The following is a 21,130-nucleotide window of genomic DNA, read 5'->3' on the forward strand; positions in this document are numbered from 1 at the left end:
GAACTTGTCTCAGATGATTTGGTAGTCTGAAGAACTGCTAGAAGAGAAACTGTGGAAGGCCTTAAATGAAAGCTCTTTGAAATAAGTGTCACTTCCCCAGTTCCTTTGGGCCTTTGAGATGTAATTGGAGGAGGCATTAATGTTGATGTTGTGTACATTATTTGGAGACTAGATGATTTTATGGGAAAAGGACTTTGTGTCACAACTGAAGTTGTTTTACTAACTATATCAGTAACAGTAGAAAAATGTTTTGTGGTTAAGGAAGCAATATGTTCAGAAGGTGTCAGAAGTGCTTTTTGTGATGATGCAGATGTTGTTAATGTTTTATTTATCAATTTCAAATCTGGTTGAATAGTCACTGAGTCTGAATCTGAAGTACTATGGAGAGGATTTGATGCAAATGAAGTAAATCTACTGGTAGCAATAGATACAGGAACTGGAGGCCTAGTTGTTGTAAATGTAGACAGAAAAGAACTAATTCCTGAAGTTACAGCAAATGTTTGTGTTACAGGTAAATCTGTCAGTGTTGTCGAAATTGGAAGAGTTCTAGCTACCACCAAAGAAGGAACTGCAATTTCCAATAGTGTAGTTGACTTAGTTATTAAAGGAAAACCCGTCACTGATGGTATAGCAGTAGGTGCAGGGTTGCTTGATGAAGAAAAATTGTAAGTTTTATTGTAGGATATTGGGAAAGTTGTTGACAGAGATCTAAGCAGCATAGGTGGGGTGGTTGTGTTGTAGCTGTCTTCAGAAAATAATTCTGAACCTGGTGACAAATCAGGTAAATGCATGCTTGAATGAGGTACCATTATTGAATAAGCATCTTTGACAGTTGTTGGTTCAGTTGTAATTTTGGTAGATAAGTTAACATAGGTTGGCTCAGTCTCTTCAATAGCCAATGTAAGTGGCATTTGAGAAAATGTTTCTGATATAATCGGTATGTGGGAACTTAATGTAGGGTTTGTTCTAACTGGTTTGGTTCCAAAGGAAGATTCTGTTGGTTTCACAGCAATGCCTGGGAGGAAAAAAAGACTTACTCCATATGATTTTGAAAAGACCATGGATAATGAGAATTGTAATCTGGTGTCACTGTCTCAATGCTACATTCAGAAATCTGTGCCAATTTTCATGAACAGTATATCTACTCTCTTAGACAATACACTCAGAATCGCTTTTTGAGTCAGATGGGTGGTCTCTAAATGTGATAGATAAATAAAAGTAGAGAACAGCTTCATAAATATTTCCATTTATTCTTAGTAGTAGTAGAAGTAATAGTAGTAGCAGCAATATGCCTTATTTTCACATATCTATAAGCAAATATAATAACAAATGTAATAGAACCTTACAAATGTTGTACCTCTAGGATGGCATCAATATTATGAAACCTTTGCTCCTTGAAATCCATCAATGTTTTTTGGTTATTTGTTTAATTATTTTATCTGTGGTTTAATTTTGAGTACTGCCTATTTTTATTAATATAAATATACAATTAATATGTAATTGTACTATGGATGAAGTATTTTTGCTATAATTGTAACCCACTGAGTCTCTTAATTACCACAGCCCCCCTCCAAAAAAATGAATGAGTGATTGAATAATGCAAGAAAAATGTGGCAATGCAAGAACATTATATAAAGGACACTTACAGTCTTCTGGATAAACACATTTAAGTGTGACTTCATCTAGGATCATAGCTTTTGGACAATATGGTAAGCATCCTTCAACCCTACAATAAAAGATTCAAGAAAAATACAATACAAGCAATTATTTTGCCTATATAAATTATCCAGAACTCAAAATACTTGAATGTGATTTAGAATTATCATTCTAAAGAATGATAATTGGTTTTGTTTTTTTTAAAAAACCAACGTAATGTTATTTGTAGACAATTCAAGTGGAAAATAATACTGAGTGTTACTAAATATTTTTTTTACTCACGGTGGAAGAAATTTGCATGCTGTTCCTTCAGGATCTTTGCATGTTTTAACACAAGGACTTGTGCAAGGTTCATATCTCCATTCACACATCCTCCTGTAGGGTATTGCTGAATGGAGTTCTAAGAAATTTTAAAATCATTTTGTAAATGATACATTTCTCTCTATAAACCAATAGCTGAAGCTGGCAGAAATACTGTGAATGAATGTACTCTAAACATATCCCTCAAGTCTTTCCCTATTAAAAAATGGAGTACTTTCTTGTTTGCCCCCTCCCTCACTTCAAACAAATATAGTGTTACATATGTACTCTGCAGACTTCTAGAGTTGTGTGTCTTTTATGAAATTGTATACTAAATGTATTTGGGAATGTAGGCGACAGTGTGATTCTAAAGAATGTTTATGTAGAAATAAAATCAATAAATATTTATAAAACATAAATTGTTCTTCCAAATAAAAGCAACTGAATCTTATAAGCAAAATTTATAGTTATATATAATGGGGATTTATTGACAGCATCACCCTTATACCATGATGTGTAACTCACCCTCAATACTGAAGCTACTTAAACTTTTGAATTCTTCAGAACCATCAAACTTTGAGATTTTCACTGCCGAAGTGCTAAGTGTAAGGAAGAAACCTCTTTTGCTGTGCAGTTCAAATGTACTATAACTAGAGATCCAAAGTCCTTGGTGATGGATAAAAGTCGTTCTTCTACGAAATGGCAAACTTGCATCCCACTGTGCTAAGAAAATGCTGTTGTCATTGTGTACATAAAGAAAGTAGTTTGGCCTTTCTGCACACTCAAGTGAAATCAAAGATGAAGCTGCCAGAAAAAAGTGAAATTCATAGCAACATATAAAAGCTGTAATACATATTTCAGCAGCATTTAAATATACTGTACATATGCTTGAATAAATGATATAAAATTCAGAGAAACAAGCTAAATTGCACAGATCAATCCAAAGTAATATTAGAAAAGGTATGAGCAACATAATGTGTTCTACTTCCAACTATCTGATGAGCTGATGCCAGTAAGTATATTTCTGCCCATCTGATAGTATTTTTATTTTCTTTAAAAGTACATTTTTAAACCACCCGTTAACAGGAAGGTAGAGTATTTACTGCTGTACCTCAAGGAACAAATTCAGGGACCTTTCATAGAGTACAAAGACTCTACAGCCAGAATATCCAAAACTGTGATCTGTTTTCAAAATACTTTGCTTTAGAGATTTATACTGGATATTGCTGGAAAGAAAGCAGGTGAAAATGACTGCCTATGGAGCATTTCACAGGAAGTAGAAAGGTCCCTTTTAATTGCTCAATGCCCAGACAGTGCACTTTGGTGTCAGCTCCATGCAAAGTTAATACTTATCTTCTTATTGTTTTAACTGTGAAAATAGAAAGTTGCTGTCTTGTTGCTGTCAAAGCTTTTCTTATCCAGTCTATTACAATAACATTTAATTCAGTTTAGGAAGTCTGTTTAAAAAAACACAATCTAGTGTAGAAAATTTAATCCTTTTGCAGGTATAAAAACTGAAATTTAATTATATTGGATCAGACGTAAATACTCACATAAAATTTTATCTTTGTAAAGTCCAGGAGTTAGCATAAAATTATAATATACTTTTTCATGGAGATTGTTTCTAAATAAAGGAAAGATCTTTTTGCTGTTAACATTGATTCCTATAACTGTATCATTCTGTCCATAACTGGCCAAAATATAAGGCCCTTTCCCAAGTTCTGGAAATATAAAAATTACAATGTTAATTAGTAATAGGAAAACTAGTCAACTAGGACAAGCCATTTGAAAGCACAGAACCCTGTTGAAATATATCAAAAGCAAAATGGACATAAAATTAGAACTCCAAAAATCTGGATGACTACTGCATAGAAAAGCTTGAGTTTTCATGACCATTCCAGACAACAATCTATACAGTTACAGGTAGTATGTTATTCCAATATGCTCTTGTGCATTAACAAGGTCCTTTGATTTGTACCATTCAGAAAAACAATATTAGAATCCCATTTCTTACAGTATCAGCCAATTTTGGGAAGTAGTGATAACTAATTTATCAATTGCCCAGGGGTGAAATTAACTTACCTTCACTACCGGTTTGTAACTGTGAGCGCACACGCGCCACCTCTGCACATGCACAGGACCTTTCGTGCATGCACAGAGTCGGTAGCGGTGGTGGCAGGAGGTTCTGCCCACCCACTTAGGAGTGATGCCATCCAGGTGGGTGGGCAGAGCCTCCTGCCACCACCGCTACCGGTTCACCCAAACCAGATAGAATCGGCTGAATTGCACCACTATAATTGCCCCTCCAAATGCTTATTTGAAGGTGACCCAATTTCAGTTTCTTTCTATCAGTTAAGTAACTGATTTCCTCTCATTTTTACAGCAAAAATATTAAATTAAAAATTAATAATTTTTTAAAGTACTCAATTCCTTTACAATCTGCTTCTGTTAACACTGACTACTGAAGTTAAAATTGTTCTGTCTCTAAATAGTTTTAAAATACCACAAGACCTGGCTATCAGAAAAATGGCATCCTGCCTCTTGCCAGTCGTTTTGCCCGTGTCCTAGACAGCAGGTGTCCCTGAATATATTTGTATCTGTATATCATTTTTAGAAACAGAGCAAACAACAACAAAATACCTACATTTATATTTGCATTAATAGTCAAATATTGCATCAAATTGTGTTCATTATCCCATATGGAATATGACCATGTTTTATTTCTGCAACTTGAAATAATTTTTGAATGCAACCTACTTATTCAATAAAAAGGATAAGTGTCTTTGATTCATGTATATGTATCTAATATTATTTTCTTTAATACTGACAAAATACATACCTTGGTTGTAATAATCACAATCGTAAGCTGGAAAAAAGAACAATATAATAGTATATATAGTGGACAACAGTAACAGAATTTGTGAATATTTACAGTCAACTAATATTCACAAAAAGCTACTTTTACATCTGTTAATTAAGCCCTTTACTGAGTTATGTATTTACTCAGTTTCATCAGTAACACAAGAAAATATATCAACATATAGCCACTAGTTATGAAGATTTATTTTATTATTATGCACATATCTATGATTAGCCTTTTCTGAACTGCAAAATAAAAAATAAGTCCATATGCATTTACATTTTCATACACACTCAATAGCCAATACAAAAGACCACTTTCTTTCAAAAATGAGTAATATATAAAAATATATTAATAGATGGATGCTTATACTTTACATTACTATGGTTCTCTTGTCATGTGAGGCCCTCCATGAATGCAGTTTATAAATAGGAAAGTTTCCCTGTCTGAAGGAGTAACTAAATGGTCCATTTGGTTTTAATGATGGAATTAATTAGCATAGTCCCATCTCCATTTGATTTGAAAGGGATAGAGGGAGAGAATCTGGGAGTTAGGAAAATTTGGTTGTAAAAGCTGTACTGATTAACATAAAGACCAATTATAAAAATATACAGTACATTAAAAAAAATATCCTATGCTATGATATCTAGTGTCACCATCTATGTATATATTCTAGCACATTGAACTGCTATGACTTAATGGAAAACACTGCGTGAAATAATCTGCATTATTTACAGGCTTTATACTTAGTAATATAACAAAAAGCATACATACGACAGAGAGAAGGAGATCGCCAGTGAATTACTGCACCCTGCTGGCAACATTTGTGAGCATAAGCTGAAATGCTAGTGCAGAGACATTCACAGTCCCCACCAAGATTACAGTTGCACGTATCTGTATGACAGTTTTTTACAAATGATGTTACATCGATCTGGAAAATATGGAGAAAAATAATAGTATGGAATAATATAAAGGCATAAAATCCATCAGAAAATGAGAGATTTTAAAATTAGTATAATGTAATCTCATCTAAAATATATTCTGTATCTTAGGCTATAGATATCTACAAAAATGTATCAGCCTGTCATTAGAAAGTTCAAAGGGCACATTAGAAAGGAGAAGAAAGGAGGAGGATTAATTCTATATTAAGTCTTGAGCTACAAACTGTCCTGCCCAGTTTTAGAAACTATAAAAAAATATTCACTTACCACATTACGGCAAGAGGCAAAAATATCACTATATAAAATGGAACATTCTTTTTTGGCATAGGGGAACTTGCTCTGATGAACTTCACATTGTTTGTTGGTCTCATTTGGACTTGCACACTAATGAAAAAGAAATAAAGCATGACTATTAACCATAATAGTCAAGTTGCATAGTCGTTCAGATGTTTAGATAGCATTTGACATTTTTATCCACCTATCAACCTAAAAACCTGGGATAGGCAGATGTTGTTTCATAGTGTTAAAGATATTGTCACAGGAGATAAGCTTTTCCAAGTAAAGCTATCTTTTGCAATTGATTGATGGTGGTTTTTGTCAATGCCAATGGGGTTCAAGTGGTACTCTAAAAGTTTTGGGATTGCACCCAAGGAAACTATTGTACTATTTTTTATTTCTTTTGTCACAGTCATTCTACCTCTATCTGCAGGTCTTTGTTATTTGTGATTTTCTTCAGTTTTTCCTCTTCTCTTCTTTCAGATATTGCCATATCCACTATCCAGACATATTATTATTATTACCCATTAGAAATATCTATTAAAAATTCAAAAGCATTTTAAAAATTGAATTTATATCTCTTTTATTAAGTTAGGCTCATCATTTCCTTTCAAATGAAAACATTTAACTTAGAAAAATAGTTGTTCATTGTTTTGCTATTAAAACAAAACATTGTTTTGCTTTTTTGATACTCAATTAAATGAAGCCGGCCATAAGGTAAAGGTTCCCCTTGCATATACGTATGTGCTAGTCATTCCCGACCCTAGGGGACGGTGCCATCATTCAAAGCTGAAGTGTCAGTGCTGTCCAAAGACATCTCTGTGGTCATGTGTCTGGCATGATTAAATGCCAAAGGTGAATGGAACGCTGTTATCTTCCCCACCAAAGGTGGTCCCTATTTTTCTACTTGCATTTTTATGTGCTTTCGAACTGCTAGCTTGGCAGAAGCTGGGACAAGTAATGAGAGCTCACTCCATTAAGGGCGCTAGGGATTTGAACCGCTGAACTGCTGATCTTTTTGATCGACAAGATCAGTGTCTTAGCCACTGAGCCACCGTGTCCTTTTGAAGCCTGCCATACAATATCCTAATAGTAGGGTATTGGGTAGGAAGGTAGTAAGAAGGAAGTAGGAAAAAAGTAGGAGTAGGAAAGAAGTACCAGTAGTAAGTATACACTATTACTACTACCACATCCATTGGCTTTCATAATTATGAGATATCAGTTTCTGTCTTAAAAACAAATTATATTTTTACAGATTGTCATACTTGCAATATCAATATATTATTATTTTGAAATGAATGGAGATGTAATGCTTACCTGTCCTATTGTCCAACTTTCTCCAAAAATTTGAGCATTTTTTACTTCCATATTGTTGGATGTAGTCAGATCATTTGAAGTAAATTTGTCAAAATTTCCACATAAACCAGCTAATTTACCCTGAAAATAAAACCACAAACATTTCTCCCAAACATTTTAACCCAGAACAATCAAGATTTATAAATCTAACAATGCACTAATTTTAAAAAAAAGATTAATCCAACCTTAATTTGGGTATTAATATATTTCTTTAATACCCACAAAACAGACACAACCTAGACTTGGAAAAATGTAATGTTTTCTATAACAGTTTTAATATTAACTTTTTGTTTACTGTTTTGTTATTTTCACAGCCTGTGCTTACTAGTGATATAGGCTCTCGTCCCCTTATTCTTATAGTGTAAATGTTTATTAAATGTTTATTAGTTTAAAACTAATCAAACATCTCCAGATAAGGCCAGAGAATTCTTGCTAGAAACATGAAAAACTAGTGCCAGTCAATATCAGCAATCTTAGTCTAGGACTGTCTCACCACAAGGCCATTTCCAGAGTTTTTATGATTCTAACGGCAGAAAACTATTAACATATCAAATAGCTTTAGCAATGAAAACATTTCTGCAAGCATCACAAGCAGTATAAGTGGATTTAAATCAGAAGGAATTGTGTTTCTACTTCTTGCATAAGAAAATGTGGCATAAATGTGGAAGACAAGAGGGGATCAAATGATGTCATGAGATTCATGGCATCCTCATAGTTCATTAAGGATGAATGTATCATTGGATGCCAATGATAACATGTGTCAATTAAAGGACTGTGTTTTGTTAAAAAATGTTTGCAACTATTTTCATTATGGTGGTGGTGGGCAAACATCTCTGTCACAGCTTGCAATTCAATTTTTTCCCCTTTCAATCCATGATAGTACGATCAAGTGATATGACACTATGGGCCATGAATATGCAGCAATTCCAAGCTCAATGGAAAATCATTTTAGTCTAAAAGAATGTACACCATACATTTTCTTGAAATCATATTTCTGTTTCCATTTCTTACAAGTTGAAGAACTTTTGGAACTTACGGTGTATTAGACCAAAAAATATTCATGTAGTCCTTGGCTTACAACCATTCACTTTGCCACTGAAAAAAGTTCTCACACTTGCAACCCTTGCAGCATCCCCACTGCCCTGTGATCAAAATTTGGACACTTCAAAACCGACTACAGTGTCCCACAGTCATGTGATTGCCATTGCTAGCCAGATTCTAGCAGATTCAACTTCCTAGCCAGATTCTAACAAATGAAGTTAATGGGAAGCCTGATTTGCTTAATAACTGCAGTGATTCACTTAACATTTGTGGCAAATAGGTCATAAAATTGTGTGTCATTCACTTAGCAACCGCCTTGCTTGGCAATGGAAATTCTGGTTCCAATTGTGGTTATTACATGAGGACTACCTGTATACCTGTATATTTTTCATGGAGCACTTCACTATATAATAAATATTACAAAATATACTTTGCAAATTATTATAAACTTGTTTTATTTATATCAAGCATAATTCAGGAATAAATTGACTAGTCATCCTGTTTTCTATTGTTATTGTGACTTAGATTCACACTGATTCACCTTCCATCGAGCTCCAACTTTGATATGCATTGTTGTCTTCCTGTCCCACAGTACCGTGAACTCTTCCTCTGGAAAATGTATTGCTACATAACCTCCAGCTTTCCAAAGTTGATACTTGGATTTGTCTCCATGTCTCCTTAGCATCCCCTACAAAATAATAGATACTTGTAAGGTACTAATGATGCTGCTGAATATTTTGTGTGTGTGTGTGTGTGTGTGTGTGTGTGTTAGGAGAAAAGGGAATAATTTTCAAATATTTTATGTTCTCAATCATTTCCCCTTTTTAATCCTTTTTTTGTCAAGACTAAACATACCCACTCCTTCAATCTGTCTTCATTTGCCCTACTAGTTTTTAAACATTTAAACTTCTCAGAACCTGTCCCAGTTTTGAATTATTTTTTAAGCATAGTGCTCAGAATTAGACGCAAGGTCACATTTCTCTATTTCTTCCAGTGATTTAGAAACTTTACTTCCAAAAATAACATCTAAAACAGCATTTTTACAACCTTATTGCACTGCTGATTCATATTCATTTGTAATCAAATACAATTCCAAAATATTTTATGTACATTGTTATCAAACCAGGTCTCCAATATTCTTTACTTGTTTTTAAGAGAACAGCTTTGCACTTGGGATATGTACTAAATTCGTAACATTAATGATGAATGTATAGTTAGATTAATAAAGTATACTTTTGCACATGTTCTTTCCATTTCACCCATAATCAGTTTATCATTTGTCCTATCTACTTCAATTAGCCAATATATTCCACAAAATCCACATGTAGCTCTCAATTCAAGGATGGCTGTAAACCAGGGCTGACTCAGGAATTCTGGGAGTTGAAGTCCACAAGTTGTAAAGTGGTCATAGTTGCCTCCTCCACCCCCTCACAGTTATTGTATTATTGTATTTTTAAAAATTCTTTTCCTATAATAAGCTTTCTTTGCAATGCACCCTAATTATAACATGTTAAACATTAATGACAGTACAAATAATAATTAACTACTAATATTCATTAAGGTTTTTACCTTTCAAATGAAGTGGTATAACCCAGTCTCTAGCCACAAAGTGAAGTAATTTAAATTAAAAGAAATTTCCCAAAATTTCAGTGATACATCATAGAGATGACCTGTTACTTTCAGAAGCGGCATGGTTTTGATTATACCTGAGGGATTTCTATTTGTATTGAGTTTGAATCAAGGACCTCTACTAAATGTTACAGATCAATAGATGGAACACATGAGAGCACAGGGAAATGTTATTGTATTAAACTGATGCAATAAGTTACCACATCAAAAATTTATGTAAAATTAGTTCCCTAATCTATCAATTCTTTGTTTGGCTGAACTTAAACTGCTGATTATGAAGAATTTTAATAGGATTGACTTTTCTATCACATTAATGTTCTCTGTGAAAATAATGTTGTTTTTCCTATCAAAATATTAAAGCTTAGGGTTTTTTTGGTTGAAGCTCAAACCACAGAAGCTGACAAAAATTGAACATTTATTCTAACCTACCACCATTGCAATTTTTAAAACTTTGTCTATTTAATTAAATTTAGTTTTGTGTTGTCTAGTGAAGCTGCCAGTCTTCTCCCAGAAATCCAGTAGCCTGTTATTAAATGGAAGAGAAAGGAGAATTTGGCAGCAGAGAGGTTCTATGATGCCAAGTACAATATAGAATAGAAGTGTATAGAAGTCTATGAGGAAAATAGTTTTTTTTAAGACTTTTTATTGTTATAAAAGAATATGTGTTTATATATGTTTGCTTAAGCCAGGCTTCCCAGTCTATCGTTTACTGATTATCTTGTAATTCTCTTCATATCATGTTGTACATATAAGTGTAAAAAAACCACAATATTTTAATAAGTATTTGAGCTTCAGTCAATAACTTCAAAAAGCGGGAATTCAACTTACCTCTATGTCTAGAGACTCACTGAAAAAAATCTCAGATTCTCCAATAGTTAGCAATATATCTTTTGAACAAACAATGTCATTATCGAAGCACTTCTTATTTTGAACAATTAGAGACAAGTTTGAACTGTCAACACTCTGTGAAGGAGAAATAATTGTAATGTACAAACATAGTGACCGAGCACTCAACATCTACATAAGGTATTGTCAGGCAGTACATTCCCTTAACTGGACTACAACTGCCTTGGGAAGTTTTCTGGGTTAACTTGAGTTAATGCAGTTCTAAATCAAATGATGTCAGGTTGACCTAGCTATAAACCTTGATCAGCCAGATTGCAAAGAAATAAATGTTACTCTCTGAGTTTCAGACTGTATAAGGGACCCCTGTTTAACTGAAGTTGGAGTGAGGTTAAACAAAATCACTTTGAGCATGAAAATATTATTTCAGTCTTGAAGATGGAGTTAACCACCATTTCTTCTTTAAAGATGTTTTCTAAAACAGATTTGCAAATGCATTATTATCAGATTGAACATAACAGTGGTCTTCTCTTTCTTTTTTAGTTTTATAATCTGTCCTTTTAAAAAACCCACAAGAAATATAATCTATGGCATTGGTGCAACCATTTGTATTACTTGGATTGTTCTAAGGCTTTAAAGAATAGTATAAGCCATGTAATTCTTGTCATAGATTATACTATTGGAGCACTGAAACAAACATCCAGTATGCTTCTATTTGCCAAAAGTAATTATTTGCCTGCTGCCCTTTTCAGACTTTGCCAACCATATAACTTTCCAGAGTAGGCTGAATGCTCTAAAAAACCTTCAGTGGTTCAGTCTGTCCCAGAATGAGAAACAAGGCTTGAAAATTAAGATACTAACTGAAATAAGAAGCTTTCCTGACTTACCGACATTTACCTATTTTGAAAAGAAAGTGTGAAAGGACTGTGATCTACTTGTATGCTGAAAATAACACAAGTAGAAAAGGCACTGAAAGAATGAAGTTACTTTCAGAACAGGAAGAATCTGAAGAGAAAGTGGCACTATTGGTTGGTCTTTAAATTGAAGTGCATAATTTGAATTGAAATTGTTACTTATATGTTTATTCCTGCAGCCAAGATCAGGGATGAAATTCATCAGATTCTGGAGAACTGATAGCAGAAATTTTGAGTAGTTTGGAGAACTGGCAAACACCACCTCTGGCTGGCCCCAGAGTGGGGTGGGAATGGAGATTTTACAATATCCTTCCCCCAGGAGTGGCGTGGGAATGGAGATTTTGCAGTATCCTTCCCCTGCCATGCCCACCAAGCCACACCACAGAACCAGTAGTAAAAATAATTGAATTCCACCACTGCCTAATATGGTATACCACTAAAAAAAAAATACCATTTTGTTCTGCTAGCTATTTAAACAGGATAAATCAAATATGTAATTAGTGGAAAGAAAATCGACTCATTTGAGTTGTGGTACTGGAGAAGGCTCCTGCATATTCCTTGGACAGCAAACATGACTAACAAGTAAGTACTGGAGCGCATAACACCAGACATGTCACTGGAAGGCAAAAATCATGCAACCATATCTCACTTACTTTGGCCATGTCATGAGGGGGAATTCACTGGAGAAAGCAATTATTTTTGGAAGAGTTAGTGGCAAAAAAAAGAACCAGGCCACCAAAGGCTAGATACCATCAAAGTGGACACCAGCCAAAGCATAGAAAAACTAAAAGAAATAGTGCAAGAATAGAAGATGTGGAGAGATCTGGCCCATAGAGTCACCAAGAGTCAGAATCAACGAATGAACAGATGTCATCATCATCATCATCATCATCATCATCATCATCATCATCATCATCATCATCATCATCTATGATATTTTAATAAAAGCAGAAAAGAACCAAATACTTATTTGTTTATTTAACATATTGTATGCAACCTTGAAAACAGAGCTTTCCAAGGGAAGTTTATATTAAAAGTGCTATATAAAAATCTAAGCTATATGTTATTAAATATGATATATAAACAGTAAGACCATGAGCATGTCAATAGTGAGCTATTGACATGAGAAAGCAGAGAAAAAAGATCTTTGCAGGTGTTCAGTGTACCTTACATGTGCAGACAGCACTACTCAATTGGCACTACCTTTACTCCCTGACACCACCTAACTGCATGTTAATATGGGAGATTAATATGGGAGATCAGAGCTTCCAATGATGCCTTTTGTTTATTGACAAGAATATATAGGAAGAGACATTTCTTCAGATACTAGGGGCCTAAAATCCTAAATGCTTTAGTATCAGCATCTGAAGTGAAGTAGAAATAAACTTTGGAAACTGAAAGAAAATGATGAGAGGATGATGATGATGATGACATACAAGTAGTAATAGATGTAATGACTGGAGATTTAAATCTGGATCTGCCCTAAAAAATTTCCATTGTTTTATATGTGAAAGTTATGTTACTTTACACAAATGTCATCAAAGTACTAACATTTTAAAAGAAAATACAGAAAGAACATCAATTAATTAAATGTTTAAATGTTAAAACAGCATGTTAAAAAATTGCCACAAAACATTTTAAAGGTACAAATTAAAGTGGTCAGCCCACCCCATTATTGTATACCACATGGAAGGATGTTTTTAATGGCAACATGTCTTTTATTAATTTTTCTAGAAGACTACCCAGATTTCCAGTCAACTTTAAAAGCCATACAATTTGATCATTTAGTCCCACATTAATCCATGTTTGTTTTTAATTTAGTGTGATAATCTACACATTATGGAGTCCCTTTACAAGTAGTCCTTGACTTACGACCACAATGAAGCCCAAAATTTATATTGTTAAGTGAGACATTTGTTAAATGTGTTTTGGCCCATTTTACGACTATCCTTGCCACAGTTGTTAAGTGAATCATTGCAGTTAGTAATCTGGTTGTTAAATGAAACTGGTTTCCCCATTGACTTTGCTTGCCAGAAGATTGCAAAATGTGATTACATGACCTTAGGACACAGCAATGGTCATAAGTATGAATCAGTTGCTAAGCATCTGAATCTTAATCACATGATCACAGGAGATGTTTCAAATTTCATAACTGTGAAAAATGGTCATAATTCATTTTTTCCAGTGCCTTCGTACCTTTGAACAGTCACTAAATAACTGTTGTAAGTCAAGGACTACTTGTACATGCCAACAACCATTGTAGCATATTAAACACATGGTTATTGTAGAACCATAGTTATGCTAGCTGCCAGCAACCTTTAAAATTCTCATGCAGAAATCTTCCAATTGCAGTTGCAGAGGCTGAGAAAAAAATTTCTGTGTAAAATAATCTTTACTGCTGAGCAAAACTCCATTCCTCCATTTGTAGATGGGCTCATTGCTATGAAAAAGGAGAAAAATGTTTCCTCGTGACTGAATAGGGACTTCCTTGTCCCCTTAAACTTTCTTGATACAGCCTCAGAATTGAATAATGAAATGATATATTTATATCTTATTAAGTAATCATTAATTCAGAGGTAGATTGTCCTTTTAAGGCAAAACACAAAAAAGAAGTATCTGTCATGTGAAGCCAATTTATAGCAATAGGAAAGAAAAACAGAAAGATTTTCTTGCTTCTTATAAGACTATCTTCTATCTTTCCATTAAAGTACCAAAACAAGACAGCTCTAATTTTGTACCAGTTTCTCTGCAATACTATGGTGTTGCTAAGCAACAGGGAAACAGGATTTAAAAACCCAGGCAAGTTTCCAGAATGGACCTGCATTTCCAAAACGAAGTGTATCATAGTGCAATAAAACAGCTATTCTGCCTGAATGTAATTGAAAAAATAAGCTTAATTATGGGTCTTAGCAATTAACTATATTGGTCTATAATTTAATTGACATCATATGTTTAAATATTGCACCTTGTAAAGTTAATCCATGAAACAAAGAGCAGTAGCTGCAACTACTAGTAAAACTACTGAAAGACAATCTGGAAACAATATTAAAAGTGTAATCCCATTCATGGGCTATAAATTATGAAAAAAAGAAATATAAAACTAGCCACTATGGAGTTCCTTGTTGCCCCATGAGCTATCTGGAGATCATCAAGAAAAATTCCACATCCTACCTTTCTAATAATGCTGCATTTTGCCCTGGCTTTCCAGTGAGTTTATCATAGACAAGGTGAAATATTTCTTCATAATATTTCAGGCTAAAGTATGCTCTTATACTACAGGATCCCAGGATAGTATATTAAAAAGTTCCAACTTCAAATGTATAATTACAAATTGGCTCATCTAAAATATAGATACAAAAATCCTACATTGATTGATATTATTCACCATTGGTATAAAATTACAAATGTTTAATGTGCTTTCAATAATGAAATTACTTCAATACTAAATATACATTCTGTTTATAGATATTGGACAAATAAAAAATATTTTGACTTAGAACATACATGTGAATTCTGGCACTGACCATAATAAAGAATGGATGGATTAGAATCAAGAAAAGTATCACAATGTCTGGACATATTTCCCTCAGAAAGACAACTCAAAATTGGAATACCACTGTAGAGAGGTATTTATTTTTGTACATGTGTAATACACAATCCCAAATTTTAGAACTATAGCCAGGAGATCCTCCGATCTATATAAAAGGCAGTTGTCTATATCGGAGAGTAGGAGCTAATAGAAATACCAGGATTAGATGGCTAAATCATTGTAGGTATATTATCTGCAATTTCTGCAAAAACAAATTAGAAATCAACTGCACACCTGTTTATTGAAGGTATTATTTTCTGTTTACCTGCCAAATGTCCTGCATAAATCTTCTAAGAAGTAAAACAAAGGGACCATTTGATTTGTATAAAAATTGTAGTACAAAGGAAGGTGCTACTTCTCTTTGATTTCAGTCAAAACCTATTATGAATGCTGCAAATATTCATAGTAAACAGTTCTCTTTTGTATCATTTATTTAGTTCTGTTCTACTAAGAATCAGTCTGGTTATTTATTGGATTACATTACAGCAATCCATTCCTAATTAAAAACATGATAGTACAAAGATTAAGTTCTAGGAATGCTTGGATATCCATTTTCGAGTAATAAAACTCTAACAATGTTTTACTGTGAGCATCTACAAGAAAAGAGGACAAAATGCCATTTTCCTCCTACAGAATGCTTGAAAAGTCATTTAAGAAATATGTCCTGTGTTCCATTTATGAAGAGATCAATGAATCTGCTTTCACATATATTTTATGTTATCATTTAAAGCTAAATGAGGACTAGAAGGGAAGAAATGTACATAATTTATAGTTGACAATATTCTGACATTTATTTTATATACTTTTTAAATAAGTGCAGATGCATTTAATATTATTCTATGAACAACATTGATGCTTGTATCCTTAAGCAGTAGAACATAATTCTATAAGAATTTACATGAAAGAAAGTTCAAAGAATTCTAAAAGAATTGACTAGAATTTTTTATTGGCCAAATGTGATTGGACACACAAGGAATTTGTCTTTGGTGCATATGCTCTCAGTGTACATAAAAGAAAAGATACATTCATCAAAAATCATAAGGTACAGCACTTAATGATAGTCACAGGGTACAAATAAGCAATCAGGAAATAATCAATATCAATATCAATCCTAAAGATACAAGCAACAAAGTTACAGTCCTGCAGTCATAAGTGGGAGGAGATGGGTGATAGGAACAATGAGAAGACTAATAATAATAGTAATGCAGCCTTAGTGAATGGTGAGGGAATAATTTGTTTAGCAGAGTGATGGCGTTCAGGAAAAAAATGTTCTTGTGTCTAGTTGTCTTGGTTTGCAGTGCTCTATAGCGTCATTTTGAGGGTAGGAGTTGAAACAAATTATGTCCAGGATGCGAGGAGTCTGTAAATATTTTCACAGCCCTCTTTTTGACTCGTGCAGTGTACAGGTACTCAATGGAAGGTAGGTTGGCAGTAATTGTTTTTTCTGCAGTTCTGATTATCCTCTGAAGTCTGTGTCTGTCTTGTTGAGTTGTAGAACCAAACTAGACAGTTGTAGAGGTGCAGATGACAGACTCAATAATTCCTCTATAGAATTGAATCAGCAGCTCGAGCTTGAGCTTCCCGAGTTGGCACAGAAATAACATTCTTTGTTGTGCTTTTTTATGACATTTTTGATGTTAGGTGTCCATTTTAGTTATCATATCTTGAGATATGATAGAACCTAGAAATGTGTTGTCTAGTACTGTAAGAGATGGTAGTATGGTAGGGTTTCTCCTAAAGTCTACCACCATTTTTACGGTTTTCAGTGTGTTCAGTTCCAGATTGTTCTGGTCACACCACAAGGCTAGTTGTTCAACTTCCCATCTGTATGCGGTTTCATCATTGTCTCGAATGAGACCAATCACTGTTGCATCATCTGCAAACTTCAGTAGTTTAACAGATGGATCGTTTGAGATGCAGTCATTGGTATATAGTGAGAAGTGGAGAGAGCACACAACCCTGAGGGGGCTCCTGTGCTAATTGTACAGATATCTGATGTGATTTTGTCTAGCTTCACCTGCTGCTTCCTGTCTGTTAGGAAGTTTGTGATCCACTTACAAGTGTGTTCAGGTACCGCTAGCTGATTTAGTTTAGTTGGAAGAATGTCCGGTATGATATTGAATGCTGAACTAAAGTCTACAAAGAGGACCCTGGCATAGTCTTTGGAGATTCAAGATGTTGTAGAATGTAGTGCAGAGCCATATTAACAGCATCATCATTTGCTCAGTATGCAAATTGCAGGGACTCTACAGCTGATCCGTGATGGTTTTCAAGTGGGACATCACTAGCCTTTCAAAGGTTTTCATAACTACAGATGTTAGAGCAACTAGTCTATAGTCATTCAATTCCTTGATGGAGGGCTTCTTCGGCACTGGAATGATAGTGGAGCATTTGAAGCAAGAAGGAACATGGCACATCTCTAGTGATTTGTTGAAGATTTGGGTGAAGATGGGGGCCAAAGAATTCCTGGTTTACAGGACAGTTCTACAGACCTGAGTCCGAATGAAACTTATTTTGGAGTAAGAATCACAGATTAGTTAAAAGAAAATTCAGTTCAGGTATTTTCGATTTGTCTACTCTTTTCACATATCTATTGTGTTGTAAATTTTCAGAGCATTTTACTGGCTTTGTAACTATATGGAAATGACCAATGGAATCCCTAAATATATAACTGTAGGCTGAGATGACAAGAGTTTTTTCAGTGTTAAAATAAACTTAACCATGACTGAAGATTTCTCAAGAACATCATTAAGATATTTAGGATGAAATCAGTAAGAATATTTATCAATCATGGTGAAATATTTAAGGAAGAAAAGATGCAGATCGCACTGTAACAGATCCATCCCTATTGGATCATTGTTTTAAAGATATTTCCTTACTTAAACTAATAAACAGAATGATCACAGGCAGGCAGAAAAACAGTGGGAGTTGGGGTGACTTCCATTGATTTTTCTAGTGGGAAGCTAAGCAGGGAGCGTTGTAAATCATGATCATGTGACCAAGGCTGACGAGAGCAGTGTTTCAATGGCCCAAACTTTGCCAATACAAAAGATCTGGAGATCCTTGAAATTTCAATCCTAGAGGAGTAATTGCCCCATTCTTTAAGTTAGCCCATTTGAGATATATTGATTCAATAATTGTTGCCCTGTGATGCACCATTTTGCCCAATTGAAGGTGACAGGAGAGTTTTAGTAGTATAGTTATTAAACTAAATAAAAGTAATTTTGCTTCCTTTCATACAAAACTAAAAGAGAGCTAGCAGTATTTCAAACTGTAAGCCTAAGTTTTATACTATATTTTAATAAGTTTTGCAAGTTCAAATAATTGCTTGCTGTATATCTGAAAGGTACCTCCTCCCATGTGCCTCACACTCTGCAAATGCCTTCCTTTTCAAAACTATAGTTGGCAATAGTGATATCTGCAGCCTTTTCTAATACGTCATTCTAGGGAGAGAAAAACAACAAAAGAGCCACTGTTATTATTCTCTCCCATAGATGTTAATCTTATTTTTCCTCCAGTTTTATACAATGGGAAAATCTAACTTTCCTTCCACCCACATCTTTGGTCTGGAAGATTGCAGGAGACAATTTAATAAACTTTTGTTTAAAAATATTAGATATTTGAAATAAATGCTATTTTTACAGGGCTTATGAAGAGGGCTTATCAAACTTTAATCCAGACCATTACAGTCCTCCAAAACAAGACAGTTGACACTAAAGCTTATAGCTAGTTAAATTCAAAAACTTAAAACAACTAACATTTTTAGAAATATTTCGTTTAAAAATTGGTATTATTCAGAAAAATTATATTATTCCAAGGTATTGGGAAATTAATTTAATTAATTTGTCATATTAATGAATTGCACTAGACATCCAATGGCAGAAAAACAGAATATTTCTCACAAATAGAGAAACAAAAAAACCCCCAACTTATTTGGCTTGAGAAACTGTCATTAATATGAAGTTTTAACAATCTGTAAAATGAATTAATTTATTGCAATGAAACTCAATATACCCTATCAGTAATTTTCCACTGTTTTTCTGACAATGTTAAGAGAGATTCATTTCACAGGCAGGTAAGGCAGAACTATGGCATTGTTCAATCTCTTTCACCACAGAGCCTTCACTCTACAATCATTATTACAGAAACTGCAAAATGTATTTACAATGACTATGAAGACCAGATTGAGAAACTTTGGACACTGATGTGTGTGTTTGGAACTGGGGCTGAATGCAATGCAACTATTAAGACACAATACCACATTATTGTTGGTACTTATCCTTTTTTCTCTGGTCAGTGAACATAACTTCTAACTGAAGCATTGCATTGCAACAACTTAGAATTAAATTGATATGTTTAAAGAATATTTACAGGCCTATAAAGGCCTAGAATAATTCTTGAAAATAACTATAGAGCTAGAAATTGCTGCCTACTTGTTTCCAGCTGTCTTAAAATACTTCAAAATAATTTAAAATTACAAAAGGGGTGTCTATGGGAATCATATGTTGTATGCCTGACTGATTAAACAGGTAGATGATATAATTTTATATGCTTATAAAACAAGGGCAGCCCTGGCAATAATCAGGGTGAAACAATCACTTGACAAATATTCATAGGTAAGAGCCTTTTATAGAGCCTTATGCAGAGAAGTTTTTTCATAAACTTCTCTGTTTTTGTTTTGTCTCTAAATTAGAGGGCTACATCAGGTATATCATTCCATATATATACCCATGGCCAATACTGACTCAACTACCAATCCAGGAAGTTTTGAATACCAAGGTATCATGATAGTTTGTGTCATGCAATAAACAATTTTGTATCAGGATTATCTGATAGTACTGTAAAAGATTGGACAGCCCATAATCAGAGCATATTAAGCTATTTTAATTAAAATCAAGTTAAGTAATGACAAAGTATAATTAGCTGTTTTGCAACTTATATTTAAAAGCATATTAAGATTTCCAATTCACCTCCCCTAGATCTTTCTTCTTAAAACAAGCAGATGGAACTTATTAAACTTTATTAAAGTGTTACGCCTCTTTTCTACAGTAGGCTATAACAATCACTCAAAAGGGAACAGGTGAAGTAAAATGATTCAGATTCCAAAAGGCTCATGGCCAAATCAAATACTGCTAAGTAAACACACAGACAGCAATTACAAAGCAAAGAAATACATAAATAAAGATGGAGACTGGAGTTAAGAAAATTCTATTGTGAAAGCAATTAGTTCAATGATAATATTTGGTGGCTATATACTGTATCTCAAACACCACATTATGAGTCCACACCCTCTTTATTGCATGTTTGTTCACTCTGCAGAAATAGCTTTGCTATTTTAAGTGCCAGGTGAATGTGACAACCATATTGTTGAAAATTGATTCTATCTAAATGATTAATAAACATAGATTAACTATCTAGACAGCTGGTGGTGAAAGAATGCAATGATGTAAGCCTGAAGTTTTTTTAAGTATTGTTTCTTTACTTGGCCATATATGATTCATATAGAGTAGATGATCCTGCTACCTCTCTTTGCCTGGAATTTGCTTTGCCAAATCTCTCCTATGAAGATGTAGTTTGTTATAGTCTGAGAATACCCAGCTTACACTACAATTTATGAACTTTTTGTAAAGCCAAGAAATCCTTCAACAGTTGCATATGGCCCAAATACTAAGAACAAATTAGTTATTTATTTGAAATTATTGTTCTTTCTTTTTCCCCAAAAAAT

At 33.9% G+C, this 21,130-nt stretch overlaps 1 protein-coding gene across 1 annotated transcript in view; it reads right to left on the minus strand.

Moving 5' to 3' along the window:
• The window catches only part of OTOGL (otogelin like), a 104,218-nt gene that overhangs the window by 43,212 nt on the left and 39,876 nt on the right, over positions 1 to 21,130 (minus strand). Inside the window, exons 25-35 of the mRNA XM_087722549.1 lie at positions 10,888 to 11,022; positions 8,972 to 9,118; positions 7,351 to 7,470; positions 6,025 to 6,141; positions 5,591 to 5,747; positions 4,796 to 4,822; positions 3,510 to 3,677; positions 2,482 to 2,760; positions 1,939 to 2,056; positions 1,627 to 1,726; positions 870 to 884 (exon numbers count right to left, since the gene is read on the minus strand). Coding sequence (XP_087578675.1) covers positions 870 to 884; positions 1,627 to 1,726; positions 1,939 to 2,056; positions 2,482 to 2,760; positions 3,510 to 3,677; positions 4,796 to 4,822; positions 5,591 to 5,747; positions 6,025 to 6,141; positions 7,351 to 7,470; positions 8,972 to 9,118; positions 10,888 to 11,022 — 1,383 coding nt within the window. The remainder of the gene's footprint in view (positions 1 to 869; positions 885 to 1,626; positions 1,727 to 1,938; positions 2,057 to 2,481; positions 2,761 to 3,509; positions 3,678 to 4,795; positions 4,823 to 5,590; positions 5,748 to 6,024; positions 6,142 to 7,350; positions 7,471 to 8,971; positions 9,119 to 10,887; positions 11,023 to 21,130) is intronic.

The sequence above is a fragment of the Thamnophis sirtalis genome, unplaced genomic scaffold, assembly GCF_051295495.1.
Source record: "Thamnophis sirtalis isolate CommonGarterSnake01/CBP01778 unplaced genomic scaffold, rThaSir2_p1.2 scaffold_9, whole genome shotgun sequence".
In the NCBI taxonomy this organism is placed as follows: domain Eukaryota; kingdom Metazoa; phylum Chordata; class Lepidosauria; order Squamata; family Natricidae; genus Thamnophis; species Thamnophis sirtalis.